General features: G+C 47.9%; 2 protein-coding genes and 1 long non-coding RNA gene across 3 annotated transcripts in view; 2 read left to right on the top strand and 1 right to left on the bottom strand.

Annotated features, from left to right (window-relative positions):
• Positions 1-6,259, top strand: part of arap3 (ArfGAP with RhoGAP domain, ankyrin repeat and PH domain 3) — a 30,188-nt gene extending 23,929 nt beyond the window's left edge. Inside the window, exons 25-35 of the mRNA XM_080900921.1 lie at positions 2,038-2,106; positions 2,438-2,512; positions 2,597-2,714; positions 2,791-2,919; positions 3,000-3,136; positions 3,408-3,490; positions 3,867-3,902; positions 4,057-4,120; positions 4,197-4,334; positions 4,434-4,472; positions 4,547-6,259. Coding sequence (XP_080757047.1) covers positions 2,038-2,106; positions 2,438-2,512; positions 2,597-2,714; positions 2,791-2,919; positions 3,000-3,136; positions 3,408-3,490; positions 3,867-3,902; positions 4,057-4,120; positions 4,197-4,334; positions 4,434-4,472; positions 4,547-5,029 — 1,371 coding nt within the window. The 3' untranslated portion in view covers positions 5,030-6,259. The remainder of the gene's footprint in view (positions 1-2,037; positions 2,107-2,437; positions 2,513-2,596; positions 2,715-2,790; positions 2,920-2,999; positions 3,137-3,407; positions 3,491-3,866; positions 3,903-4,056; positions 4,121-4,196; positions 4,335-4,433; positions 4,473-4,546) is intronic.
• Positions 6,260-9,689: 3,430 nt separating this feature from the next.
• On the top strand, positions 9,690-12,904 carry LOC308408768 (proteinase-activated receptor 3-like; the record flags this gene model as incomplete). The annotated part of the gene is made up of 1 exon (XM_080901180.1): positions 9,690-12,904. A coding segment is annotated over one exon (582 nt), but the record flags the coding sequence as incomplete, so codon positions are not given.
• Positions 12,905-13,073: 169 nt separating this feature from the next.
• On the bottom strand, positions 13,074-14,183 carry LOC308408853. Its single transcript, XR_013973857.1, has 3 exons — positions 13,951-14,183; positions 13,606-13,843; positions 13,074-13,495 (listed from the first exon to the last, which is right to left on the bottom strand). It is a non-coding gene; the product is annotated as an uncharacterized lncRNA (long non-coding RNA).
• Between the last annotated feature and the right edge of the window lie 29 nt (positions 14,184-14,212).

The following is a 14,212-nucleotide window of genomic DNA, read 5'->3' as shown; positions in this document are numbered from 1 at the left end:
CGTTCTCCTGTGTGTGACGTTCTCCTGAGTGTGACGTTCTCCTGTGTGTGAGGTTCTCCTGAGTGTGAGGTTCTCCTGAGTGTGACGTTTTCCTGTGTGTGACGTTGTCCTCTGTGTCATGTTCCCTCGTGTGTGATGTTGTCCTGTGTGCGACGTTCTCCTGTGTGTGACGTTCTCCTGTGTGTGACGTTCTCCTGTGTGTGACGTTCTCCTGAGTGTGACGTTTTCCTGTGTGTGACGTTGTCCTCTGTGTCATGTTCCCTCGTGTGTGATGTTGTCCTGTGTGCGACGTTCTCCTGTGTGTGAGGTTCTCCTGTGTGTGAAGTTCTCCTGTGTGTGACGTTCTCCTGTGTGTGAGGTTCTCCTGTGTGTGAGGTTCTCCTGAGTGTGAGGTTCTCCTGAGTGTGACGTTTTCCTGTGTGTGACGTTGTCCTCTGTGTCATATTCCCTCGTGTGTGACGTTCTCCTGAGTGTGACGTTTTCCTGTGTGTGACGTTCTCCTGAGTGTGACGTTCTCCTGTGTGTGACGTTCTCCTGAGTGTGACGTTTTCCTGTGTGCGACGTTCTCCTGAGTGTGACGTTCTCCTGTGTGTGACGTTCTCCTGAGTGTGACGTTTTCCTGTGTGTGACGTTCTCCTGAGTGTGACGTTTTCCTGTGTGTGACGTTGTCCTCTGTGTCATGTTCCCTCGTGTGTGATGTTGTCCTGTGTGCGACGTTCTCCTGTGTGTGAGGTTCTCCTGTGTGTGACGTTCTCCTGTGTGTGACGTTCTCCTGAGTGTGACGTTTTCCTGTGTGTGACGTTGTCCTCTGTGTCATGTTCCCTCGTGTGTGACGTTTTCCTGTGTGCGACGTTCTCCTGAGTGTGACGTTCTCCTGTGTGTGACGTTCTCCTGAGTGTGACGTTTTCCTGTGTGTGACGTTGTCCTCTGTGTCATGTTCCCTCGTGTGTGACGTTGTCCTCCCTGTCTCATGTTCCCTCGTGTGTGACGTTTTCCTGTGTGCGACGTTCTCCTGTGTGTGACGTTGTCCTGTGTGTGACGTTCTCCTGAGTGTCGTTCTCCTGTGTTTGACGTTCTCCTCTCTGTGTCATGTACCCCCGTGTGTGACGTTCTCCTGAGTGTCGTTCTCCTGTGTGTGTCGTTCTCCTGTGTGTGACGTTCTCCTGTGTGTGTCGTTCTCCTGAGTGTGACGTTCTCCTGTGTGTGTCGTTCTCCTGAGTGAAGTTCTCCTGAGTGTGAGGTTCTCCTGTGTGTGTCGTTCTCCTGAGTGAAGTTCTCCTGAGTGTGAGGTTCTCCTGTGTGTGAGGTTCTCCTGTGTGTGAGGTTCTCCTGAGTGTGACGTTTTCCTGTGTGCGACGTTCTCCTGTGTGTGAGGTTCTCCTGTGTGTGAGGTTCTCCTGAGTGTGAGGGTCTCCTGAGTGTGACGTTCTCCTGTGTGTGACGTTCTCCTGAGTGTGACGTTTTCCTGTGTGTGACGTTGTCCTCTGTGTCATGTTCCCTCGTGTGTGACGTTGTCCTCCCTGTCTCATGTTCCCTCGTGTGTGACGTTGTCCTCCCTGTCTCATGTTCCCTCGTGTGTGACGTTTTCCTGTGTGCGACGTTCTCCTGTGTGTGACGTTGTCCTGTGTGTGACGTTCTCCTGAGTGTCGTTCTCCTGTGTTTGACGTTCTCCTCTCTGTGTCATGTACCCCCGTGTGTGACGTTCTCCTGTGTGTGACGTTCTCCTGTGTGTGACGTTCTCCTGAGTGTCGTTCTCCTGTGTGTGACGTTCTCCTGTGTGTGTCGTTCTCCTGAGTGAAGTTCTCCTGAGTGTGACGTTCTCCTGTGTGTGTCGTTCTCCTGAGTGAAGTTCTCCTGAGTGTCGTTCTCCTGTGTGTGACGTTCTCCTCTCTTTGTCATGTTCTCCTGTGTGTGACGTTGTCCTGTGTGTGACGTTCTCCTGAGTGTCGTTCTCCTGTGTGTGACGTTCTCCTCTCTTTGTCATGTTCCCCTGTGTGTGACGTTGTCCCGTGTGTGACGTTCTGTTTTGTGTTTCAGATCGATGAGGAGCATCAGACCCAGATTGAGCTGGAAATCAGCCTCATCACCACCTGGAAGGACACTCAGGTACACAAACTCACTCTTGCACAGACACACAGGTGAACCATAGAACGTAGAACATGTGTTAAGTGTTTCATTCAGCGTCCTGGTCTCTGGGACCAACGTGATCATCCGTCTCTATCCCAGCATCCTGTTGCCCCACCCTCTGCATGTCCTCCTTCACTACACCCATGAACCTCCTCTGAGGCCTTCCTCCTCTCCTCCTGCCTGGCAGCTCCATCTTCATCATCCTTTGTGCGATGCGTTCCCTCAGCCGGTCCTCGGCGGTTCCTTTTAAAGTTTAGCTGATTTTGCCTCTGTGTCTGAAACCGCCGCCTGATTGGTTGATTCTGTACAGCTCTCTCAGGCCGGTGATCTGATCATTGAAATCTATCTGGAGATGAAGATACCCGACTGCTGCATAACTCTCAAAGTAAGGCTGGGCATCGTTAATCAGAACTTTTATTGATAGCAATAATGACAATTACTAAAGCTGTGTGACCTCTGACCCGTGCAGGTGTCTCCCACCATGTGTGCTGAGGAGCTGACCAATCAGGTTCTGTACATGAGGAACGTCCCAGCTGGGGACAAAGACGTCTGGATGACGTTCGAGGCCATCGAGGACGGTCAGCTGGGTGAGCAAACACTCCTGTCTCTCTCAGGAGGTCAGAGGTCACCTGTCTCACATGTTGGTTGTTGTCATGTTTCTAGAGCGTCCGTTACACCCCAAAGAGAAGGTCCTGGAGCAAGCTCTGCAGTGGTGTAAGATGGCCGACCCGAGCTCCGCCTACCTGGTGGTGAAGAGGGTCCCTAAAGGAGAAGGCATCACTCTCCTCACCTGTAGGTGGACACAGCTGTGCAATAATAAGCTTCTGATGTTGCATTAATGGCTAACGTGTCCACCTGTGTGTGCCTGTCAGCCTATAAGAGCGAGATCATGAAGGTGGGTCTGCTGAGGTGTCGCGAGGAGCCTCCGAAGCTCCTTCAGGGGACCAGGTTCCAGGAGAGAACGTTCCAGATTCGACACCACAAACTGCTGCTGCTCAAAGACAAGAAGGTAGTCGGGAACAGTAGACAGCAGTAAAACAAACAGTTAAAAAAGAATAGAATAGAATAGATATCATTGTACATGGACAACAAAACTGTAGGCGCTCCACACCAACTGTGGCCGAATACTTAACAAACAGGAGAAATGTGTACAAAATACTGGAGAACAAGAAGACGAGTAACACCTGGGAAAACATTAAAAACCAAAATAAGAACAGAAAACCAGCAAATCTCAGTAAGACAATAGTAAAAAACAAAAGTCTCAACATCTGTGTCTGCAGAGCATCAAACCTGAGAAGGAGTGGGCTCTGAAGTCCTTAAAGATCTACATCGGCATCCGCAAGAAGCTGAAGGCTCCAACCAGGTAACACACACAAGTCTGGTTTGCTATCCTCGTGGGGACCTCCCATTGACACAATGCTTTTCCTAGCTGCTTACCCTAACCATCAAAAATGAATGACTAACACTGACCCTACACCTAAACCGAACTCAAATGTAGCTTCACACATAAACCACATTTTGAGTGTGAAAAATGGCCTCAACCCTGGGCTGTTGGTCCCCACCAGTATAGTAAGAACCCGTACACACAAACACACACACACAAACACACAGACACACACCCACACGCACATAGACACACACATACACACACTCATGCACACACATGCACACACACACTCCTGCAGTCTGAACTGAGCACTAAGCGTCAGAGGCTGATGGCTTGTGTGTTTCCTGTGCAGGTGGGGCTTCACAGTGATGTCAGACAAACACCAGCTGTAAGTATCAGGGCTCACCTGTCCTCCTCAGCGTCACACTCACCTGCAGCTGATGTTTGACTCAGTCACACATGGACGTTGTGCATTAAAATAAAAGCTCTGAGGGTTTGAGTTTTGCATGAAGTCAAAAGTATCTGCCCCTCCCCTCCACCAGGTACCTGTGCTGCAGCAGTGAGGCCGAGCTGTGGGATTGGATCACGAGCCTTCTCAGAGCTCAGGTACGTTTACCTGCACACTGGTCTGGGATCAGCCGTCGCTCCTGTGCTGGCCATCATGGATGTGCTTCTGTTGCAGAACGATGACCCGGGTCCTCCAGTGCTGCGCCGCCACTCCTCCTCTGACATCTCCAAGCAGAAGTTCGGAACGATGCCGCTCGTCCCCATCAGAGGAGACGAGAGCAATAGCAGCATGCTGTCGGCCAATCAGACGCTGGTTAGGGTCCAAATCTCTGCTGTTTCTCAGACATGCTCAGTAAACTCTCACAGGTCAAATGCACAAACCCGTCATCTGTACTTTGTCTTCCCCCTGCAGAGGAAACTACACGACCGGAGAACTCTCTCCATGTACTTTGTAAGTACTCTGTACTTCCTCTCGTCTCACTCGTGAGCCTGTAGTTTAACCTTGGGTCTCGTGTGTGTCTCCAGCCCATGAAGGTCCAGCAGGACTCGTTCGAGGAACGCTCGGAGTCTCCTGACCTGCCTGAGCCGCTCTATGAGGAGGTCGGCGACTTCGGCCTGCAGGTCCTGAAGTCTCTGGAGACCAGCTTCCTGTCCAGCAGCATCGCAGAGACCCAGGAAGTGCCAGACCACCCCCCACTCAGGTTGGTTCCCGTGGAGTCCAGAGATTTGGATCACATGATCATCCCGGAAGTAGTCCGGATGGCGAGAGGCTCCGTGGAGACTCTGGAGCAGAGCAGCAGCAGTAGCGGAGGAGCCGGCGGAGGCGATGGAGATGCAGGCTCTCCAGATTCAGATGCTGCCAGCCAGCCTGCAGTGAGAAGCAGGCAGACGCTGATGGGAGTCTGCACGCCATCGCAGGAACTGCTCCTGCAAGAGCTGTCCTCCGCCTTCATCAAGAATACCACGGAGGAGGAGCGGGAGGAAGAGGAGAGGCCCTACGATGTCTGAGGACCGAACAGTGGAGTCACATGATCTCCCTCCATTCACAGCACGCCAGCAGTCGACTCAAGGTAGCCATTCAGGTTACAGAGACAACGATCACATGACCTCATACAGGACCCGTCAGGCAGACTTTACTGTAAAAGCTGCGGCTGAGGAGGGCCATGTGATTCGGCCGCCTGTAGGTGATTGGAGCTCAGTTCGGGGCTGTACTAACATCAGTGGCTCTCTGACTTTTTCAGCCTGTGTGTGTGCAGCGTCCTCTGCAGCCAGGAGAGGGCGCTGTATCAGTTTGTACTTAACAGACTGAGAGCTGAGTGTTCTCTTTATGTAACAGGAAGTTTGATCACACGTGTTTAATTGTGAATGACTCACAAACGGTGAAAAATGTTTTTATGATATTTTAATGTTTCCAACGAGTCTAATCTGATATCTCACATCAGTAACCTTCTCTAACCTGTCAGTTCAAATACTCGATGAAGCTCACACAGGTAAAGGAGGAAGGTGTCACAGGTAACCCACAGCGCTGTTCCTGCGGATGTGTTTAAATAAAGTTAGAAGAGACTAAGTGACAGAGAGCCGGCTTCAGTGACGACTCTGGGATTACACATCAGATTACACAAACGATGACATCATGGAAACGCGGAGCTGTGAAGATTAAATTGAAGTAAACGAGCTGCAACGTGTGGAACAAATCAAACTGTGAACACAGTTGGTCACATCTAAACGCAGGCGCCTCATTGGTCAGTTCTACACGTCTGTGTGTAAAGTGACCAATGAGGCGCCTGCCTCAGTCTTAAATTGGCTGTCTGGAAGTCATGCGTTGGTTTGGCGCCTCCTGCTGGGACAGTGTAACGTGTTCTTCCTGTCGCTCTGTCAGTGCTAATGCTGCATTTCCTGTGAGGATTTCATAATAAAAGTCATGTGATGATCCAGCTGGAGTTCATAGTACTGCAGTACTTCCATCAGTTATCACTTTGTATTAGTTTGGAAGCTGTATGAACATTTTTATAGACATGTTAATCATATAAAGACACTTGTAAACATATCTGCAGTAACACACACGTGTGTATTTATGGGAGTGTTTCCCAGTAGCCACAGTGTTCCAGTAAAGCTGCTGGTGAGGCCAGACTGGCCTCACTGGTTTGTGTTGCTGAAACCTCTGTGTGCTCATGTTCCTGTACAGATTTGGGATGTGTTATTAAAATGCTGGTTTGCTGCAAATTGATTGGTTCAGAGCTGTCATGCCTTATCCAATATTTCCTCTTATTCTGAAAAGCTTCCTCTTGATGGCTTGGCAGGATGTGATGCAGAGAGCGAGCAGCAGGTATTCAAACATTCTGCAGGGAAGTCTTCTTACAGAGAAACTGCTTCCTCCGAGGGAAGGGTCCTCGTGTCAGAGTGTGGACAGCCTCTCAAAGAAGCCGAATTAATCAGATCTGAGAGCAAACTCGAACACAAAGATCACATCCAACTTTATTTATTCAGACTTTCCTAACAAAGACACAAATTTCCCAAAGGAACGTCATAACTGTGCCGGCACTGTTAGCGATCCATCCAGAAGCTCGCAGAGAACCCATAGCATCGGTTTGTCAGCTAAAATACCAGCTGACTGATCACAGGGAGGGGTCAGTGATGGTCGGTTTTCACACGGACCTCTGTTTCACAATCAGAAGGTTCGGCACCTGCTGGATTTTAGAAGGAACACGCTTCCATGTTGGCTTCACTCTTAAGATCAGGAAGCTACGTCCAATTTTTAGACTTTATCACTTCTAAACTGACAAGTTATTAATGTGTACATGAAGCAAAGACCATGATCCCACCCGCTGGCTTTTAAAGAGCTCTGTAGTTATCTCAGTGTCCATCGTCTCTCCTGGTCCGTCACTCTGTAGAGAAACACAAGCTCCAGCAGCTGTGAGGAGGGTGTGCGTGTTTCCTGAATCAGTAACAGCTCACAGGTGAACAGGATGTATGCAGGTAAACCGGAGGGTCCGTCGAGCTGATCGGTGGTTTCGTGAGGATAATGTCAATACGTGCATGCATTTGTGCGAGCTGCAGATGGAGACTTTGTTTGCTGAGGTCTTCAGTCTTGTGAAACCGCCTGACACTCTGGCAGACAGACACAGACACCCTTAACCTGAAACACTGGCACAGGTTAACGTGGAGTCGAAGTCTGAATAGAACAGAATAGAATTCAGCTTTATTGTCATTGCACATGTCCAAGTAAGGCAACCAAATGCAGTTTGCATCCATCCAGAAAGTGCTTCAGCAATAATACAGACATATTACAGAATATGGATCTATGTTACAGTGTACAGGGTATGAAGGTATGTTATGAATATGCTATAACTACAAGCTACGCACAGTATATGAACAGTCTGTTTACACACCATGAAGGAGGTGGAGCCATGAGTGAGACTTTGAACTCATGCACTGTTCCTTTAACCGCCAATAAAACCTTTACTGGAAAGGCAAGCAGGAGCATTCTTGCCAACCTTGAGACCTCAGAATTAGGGAGACATTCAAAAGGGCTGCTGGGGGGTGGTGTGTGTGTGTATATATATATATATATATATACTTGGATTTTACAGTGTTTATTTATCGGATAAAAATGTCACCGTTATTATTGGCTGGCCGGAAACAGCGGGGGTGTCCAAATTCAGAAGCTGCGTCCTCCTGAGGACCTGGCCTTAGCGGTCTAAATGGACCGGGTCCTCCGAAAGCTGTGTAGGCCGGAAGTGAGCGACGGTCTAGCCTTCAGAATTACGTCACGACCTCTCTCGGTGGAGTCAAACTCAGCTGTCTGCTCCTTGCTATCGAAAATATAACCAGACGCTGGCGTAAATTTTTGGCCGTCTCACACTTCTGTTTAATCAGTTTTCTGTTTGACGTTTATTCAGCTGTGTAAAAACACCCGGAGGAACCCTCCCAAGGGATTAATAAAATTTAATTTAATTTAATCTAATCTAATAACTTATCTCAGCCAAACTGATTTACTCACGAACAAATAAAAACTGAAAAAAGCCAAACAATAACATTTTTAAGTTATCAAAGTGACTTATATATCATGTTTAACCTGATAGCCAAAGACCGCGGGGGTTTGAAAACGATGTGGAGTTTGCTGTTCTCATCGGCTCAGATATTTGAAGTTTACACAGTTACATTCTTGCCTGAAAATATGTTAAAAGTTTATTTTGCGACCCAGAAAGAGCAATAAGAGTAATATTAAAACTAAGTAGCTGCCACCATTGTTGGAAACCGGAATTGGCTGGGCCGCGCTATGAATTCTGCAATATGGTTTTTCAATTTTGTTGTCCGGGTGGAAAATCGGGAGAATGGAAATTTTCGGGAGGGGCACTGAAATTCTCCCAGTGGTTTCATCTGACCACATGACATTCTCCCAATCCTCTGCTGTATCATCCATGTGCTCTCTGGCAAACTTCAGACGGGCCTGGACATGCACTGGCTTCAGCAGCGGAACACGTCTGGCACTGCGGGATTTGATTCCCTGCCGTTGTAGTGTGTTACTGATGGTGACCTTTGTTACTTTGGTCCCAGCTCTCTGCAGGTCATTCACCAGGTCCCCCCGTGTGGTTCTGGGATCTTTGCTCACCGTTCTCATGATCATTTTGACCCCACGGGATGAGATCTTGCGTGGAGCCCCAGATCGAGGGAGATTATCAGTGGTCTTGTATGTCTTCCATTTTCTGATGATTGTTCCCACAGTTGATTTTTTCACACCAAGCTGCTTGCCTATTGTAGATTCACTCTTCCCAGTCTGGTGCAGGTCTACAATACTTTTCCTGGTGTCCTTCGAAAGCTCTTTGGTCTTGGCCATGGCGGAGTTTGGAGTCTGACTGTTTGAGGCTGTGGACAGGTGTCTTTTATACAGATGATGAGTTCAAACAGGTGCCATTCATACAGGTAACGAGTGGGGGACAGAAAAGCTTCTTACAGAAGACGTTACAGGTCTGTGAGAGCCAGAGATTTTCCTTGTTTGAGGTGACCAAATACTTATTTTCCACCCTAATTTACGAATAAAGTCTTTACAAATCCTACCATGTGGATTCATGGATTTTTTTTTCACATTCTGTCTCTCACAGTTGAAGTGTACCTCTGGTGCAAATTACTGACCTCTGTCATCATTTTAAGTGGGGGAACTTGCACAATCGGTGGCTGACTAAATACTTTTTTGCCCCACTGTAGGGCATGTAGAGGTCCTCTCCATCTCCGTCCAGTGAGCTGTCAGCATAGGTGAGGAGGAGGAGGATGTTGCTCGGCAGCAGAAACACGATGAAGACCAGCAGCACCAGTACCGTCACCCGGATGGCGTGACCGTAGAATTTTCCCCCGGCCAGCAAGGTTGCCAACACAGTGCTTTTTCAGTAAAGTTGGAGTCATTACGGTACCCTCAGGCAACCCTGCAAAGACAGAGGTTGGCTGAGAGAAGAGAGAGTGAGTGAGTGTGATGGAGCTGTAGACATTTTATCAGTCATCTGGGTTCTTGAGTTCTTTTTACCATCTTTTTAAAATTGTTTTGTTTTTGTTGTTTTCTGTGTTATTTGCCAAGATTTGGATGTTGCGACTTGCAATGCAAGCGCAGAGTTGCTGCTTTCAGGAACAGTTGGAATTTTGCAATTGAGCCAGTGGTTAAATGGTTAAAGTTTGACCTAAAACCAATGGGAGTGCCCGCACTCCCATCAGTTTTAGCGGGTTAAGCGGAGACCTGTTACGCTCTGATGTGTGTCGTGTCCCTGCAGGTCTGCGGACCTTCCGGCTCAGGCCTACCTGTAATGGGACAACTCTGAAGGAAAAGCAACTGAAGGGGATCCAGGCTCCAGCCACCAACCTGTACCTGCCCATCCTCTACCTGTTCGCCTTTGTGGTCGGTCTGCCCTCCAACTTGCTGGCTCTCTGGGTTCTGGTGTTCCGGACCAAACAGCTGCCGTCCACCACGCTGCTCATCAATCTGACGGTGGCCGACTGCCTGCTACTCATGGCTTTGCCATTTCGGATCGTCTACCACTTCCGGGGGAACAACTGGGAGCTCGGCGAGCCCTTCTGCCGCTTTGTCATGGCGATCTTTTACGGCAACATGTACGGCTCCATGTGGTGTCTGGCCTTTGTGTCCCTGGACCTATCATGCGAAGGTATGCATGATAAGGTGGGGCCAGGTTTCACAATGAACTCACCCGAAACTCTGGCTGATTGGGACCCACACCCAGTTTCACACCTTGGCTCAGGCGATTAGAGGATCATCAGGGGGTCCTTTTGTCCCCCTGTGGGGGGATACTCCCACTAGGTTTATATCTGGGACTCTCTACGGCAACTTCGCCCAGCGTGGCTGGGCACCAGTATCAGATTTTCTGTTTGTGCTCAAAGATTTAACGATGTTACACAGAAAGGTCATGTCGCTCCTGCGAGAACCATCATCACTGAACGGTGGCATACTGCCCAAGTTCATTCCAAGATGGCTGCCGAGTGCCAAGACCTCTTTTAAAAAGACTTTTTGGAGCTTGTCGTGTCCTGTTAGCTGCACTTCCTGCTTCCTTTGAGATAAAACTGGACAGCTAACAGAGTGCTCTATGTTTCTGTTCAGCAGGAACTTCCTTCTCTCTGCAGACCTCTGTATCTCACCTGTCTGTTAAAGACCCACTTTACTTTGGATGAACGCTAACCTTTTACATCCCAAATGGTGAGCTGTGGGATTTTGTTATTACAGTGTACAAAGACACAAAAAGTTATGAGTGAACTGTGTTGGTACTTTACATGCACATTCATTTTCCATAAAGGTTTCCACAAAGCTTCAGTCAAGGGGAAGTGGATGTGTTTGCACAGAGAGGGCTAGTGAGGGGGGGTTGTTGATGCCTTGTGATCAGCAGTCCAGACAACCCACCGTCACAGAGAAACCAGAGGGGTGTGACCACAAACAAAGTTCAGGACAGCTTCCAGCTACTCAAACCAATCAGAGATGTTGTCAGATGAAATCTATAAAAACCATAAAACTCTAACAGTAATTAATGTTAAACCACGATTTGAATGGATGATTTTGTGTCTGAGCGCGCTCAGTGCTGCTGTTTATTTCTAATGTTTATTTCCACATTAGAGCTGTAAGACTTTAAACTGGATCCATGGGAACGTTAAAGCTTCCTGTCCCACAGGCTGATGAAGGAGACCTGGAGATCAGGTCAGAGTAAAGTCAATGTGATTGGTTGAACAGGTGTTCAGGTGTGTTCTGTGTTTCCAGAGACTCATCACCAAAATAGAACCGTGTTCTGCATCAGCACATGATCACATGCAGGTTCAGACAGACTATAATTGATCTTGGACAAGCCTGTAACTTCAGAGACATTTACAATTATGATTATTGATTAATGATTGTTGGATGTATCCTTCGTGGCCCAGTGTATCCCAGAATTGATAGCGCGGCCCAGCCAATTCCAGTTTTCCTGTTTTTCAGCTTAGTTTTAATATTACTCTTATTACTCTTTCTGGGTCACAAAATAAACTTTTAACATATTTCCAGGCGAGAATGTAGCTGTGTAAACTTCAAATATCTGCTCGGTTTATCAAGATATCACATATTTGTAAAAGTGCTCCGATGTTTTCTGAGACGTCTGTTACCCACCCGCTCCATAGGGCACATCGTTTTCAGACCCCTGCAGTCTTTGGCTACTCAGGTTAAACATGATATGATATACAAGTCACTCAGATGACTTAAAAATGTTATTGTTTGACTTTTTTCAGTGTTTTATTTGTTCCTGAGTAAATCGGTTTGGCTGAGATTAAAGTTATAGTTTTCACACAGCTGAATAAACGTCAAACAGAAAACTGATATCACAGAAGACCTTACTCCAGTGTCCTGTTATATCTTAGCTAGCAAGGAGCAGACGGCTGAGTTTATTAAACTCCTCCGAGGCAGCGGTGCCGTAAACCTAGACTGTCCCATTTCACAGCCGCTCACTTTCGGCGCTCTCGATGTTCGGAGGACCCGGCCCACGTAGACCGTGAAGGCTGGGTCCTCAGGAGGATGTGGCCTCGGAATTGGGGCACAGCTTGTGTCTGTAAAAAGTAATTATTTAAATAAAGTTTACATTGATTGAACAGAGGCGGTGGTTTACGACACCAACTATGCCATCTATAATCCAGTTTTGAGTTCCCTCCCCAGACGCCTTAACGCCCACTCACATCCTGGGCCATCTGACCTCAGGAATTCGCATGATAAGGTGGGGCCAGGTTTCACAATGAACACACCCGAAACTCTGGCTGATTGGGACCCACACCCAGTTTCACACCTTGGCTCAGGCGATTAGAGGATCATCAGGAGGTCCTTTTGTCCCTCTGTGGGAGGTTACTCCCACTAGGTTTAAATCTGGGACTCCCCACCATTTGACCTTAGAACTGAAGAAGCTTCTCGGATGAGAGGTGAAACGTCTTCAAGTAACTTAAAGAAGTCCAGACGCTTTTCTTTGCAAGCTCCTTTGACTACGATGACCTGGATGACTGAGAACCTTCACAGACATTGATTGGTATTGGTATTACACACATATACAGCCGGTCCTAACTGAAGGTCATTTAATAAACACAGCAGGTGTCTCTCCATGTCTGATGACCTCCCCTGGGGATCAATAAAGTATTCTAATTCAGTTTAATTTGAGAGGTTTGATTAAACATGTGAATTTTATAAAAGTGTCTTCAAATGCACACAAAGTATTTTCAGACTTTTAAGTTTGTACATGTTTTTTCTCTGCTGTCTAAAGTGTCAGTAAATGATCGACCCTGAGGAGGAGGCACTGCTTCCCTCTGTAAACACTGTGCATCCTCACTCTGTTTAAATGCCCTCAGGTTCAGAAAGCTGCCAGTAAAAACTGTCAGCCTGCCTACGCGTTCACGGGAAGAAGAGAAGAAGACTCATGGATGGCCATAAAAGGACATTCATCTGTGGGGTGAGGAAGAAGAGGAGAGACGCTACAGACGAACGCCAGCAGGCAGACGAAGAGCAGGAGAGTCCCAGTGAGCCCCCTCATTGTTTTTCTTCTTCTTCTTCACTGAGTCACAGCTGCAGCAGATGTTTTTCAGCTCACCTCAGACTAGTACTGACAGTACTCTCTCCCAGTATCAGCGGTACTGGTAGTATTGGTAGTAATGCTGTCAGCAGTAGTCCCGTCTGTGGTCTGAGGCGTTCTGTCTGATCTCAGAGCTGCTGTGCTGTCCCCTCCCCTGGTGATGCAATCCAAGTGTGTGTCTGTGTCTGGTATGTGTGCCTCTGTGAGGACCCGTGCGTGTCTTCCTCTTCTCACTTCAGGCTAGCTGGTTTTGTTTGTAGACTTTTAAAAACTGTTATGTCCTCAGAAGTATAGAAGTCCTGACGTACCTGCTTCCTACTACCTCCCCGCCATCCTCTCCACAACCCACACCCAATCAGAGCTCAGCGGGGCAAGCTGCGTTTCTACTCTGAAGCATTTTCCACTTTTACTGCGAAAAGAAAAAATACATTAAAAAACTGAAACAAGAAACTCTGAAAACTGAAAATCAAAAACAAAACTGAATAAACAACAAAACCTGTAAAACATGATGAGGCTTACCTGCACTGCTCTCACCTGGCCTCACACTGACGTCACACTCAGACGTGCAGCTCTGCTTCAGTCCTCAGAAACTAACTAGTGAGAAACTATCTCCATCTTCCCGAGCGGTTAGCAGCTGATAAGCAGACTTCCCGTCTGTGGCTGATGCAGAAGTTTAGGGCGTTGTTCATGTCTGATGCTCCACACGAGCTCAGGCTCAGATGGCCTCTGTGTGCCCTGCAGAGCACAGCAGGAACATCTGGAAGGAATCATAAAGCAGGAGCTTGAAGAAAATTAAAAATTCAGAGCAAGAAGAAAAGACGACAACACTGCACAAAATAAAACCTGAGAAGGGTCAAAGGTCACCTGCAAAAGAGCAAACTGGACTTTAGCTGCTCTGAAAGGAATCAGTGGCTCTCAGGTCACTAAAACAACCTCATGTACTGCATTTACATGCACAGGTAAGAGTTTATACAGGAGTGAGATATTTCAGGACGACTGATCTCATCACAAACACTCATGACGCTTCAGCAGGTCTGCTCCAAAGCAGGGCACCAGCAGCGCCACCTGTCTGATTTACCTGAAGCCACACACACACCTGTGAGCTGCTGTCGGTCAGACTGAGCCC

This window comes from Rhamphochromis sp. 'chilingali' (genome assembly GCF_963969265.1).
Source record: "Rhamphochromis sp. 'chilingali' genome assembly, chromosome: 13".
NCBI lineage: Eukaryota > Metazoa > Chordata > Actinopteri > Cichliformes > Cichlidae > Rhamphochromis > Rhamphochromis sp. 'chilingali'.
This window is presented reverse-complemented; position numbering and strand designations above follow the sequence as displayed.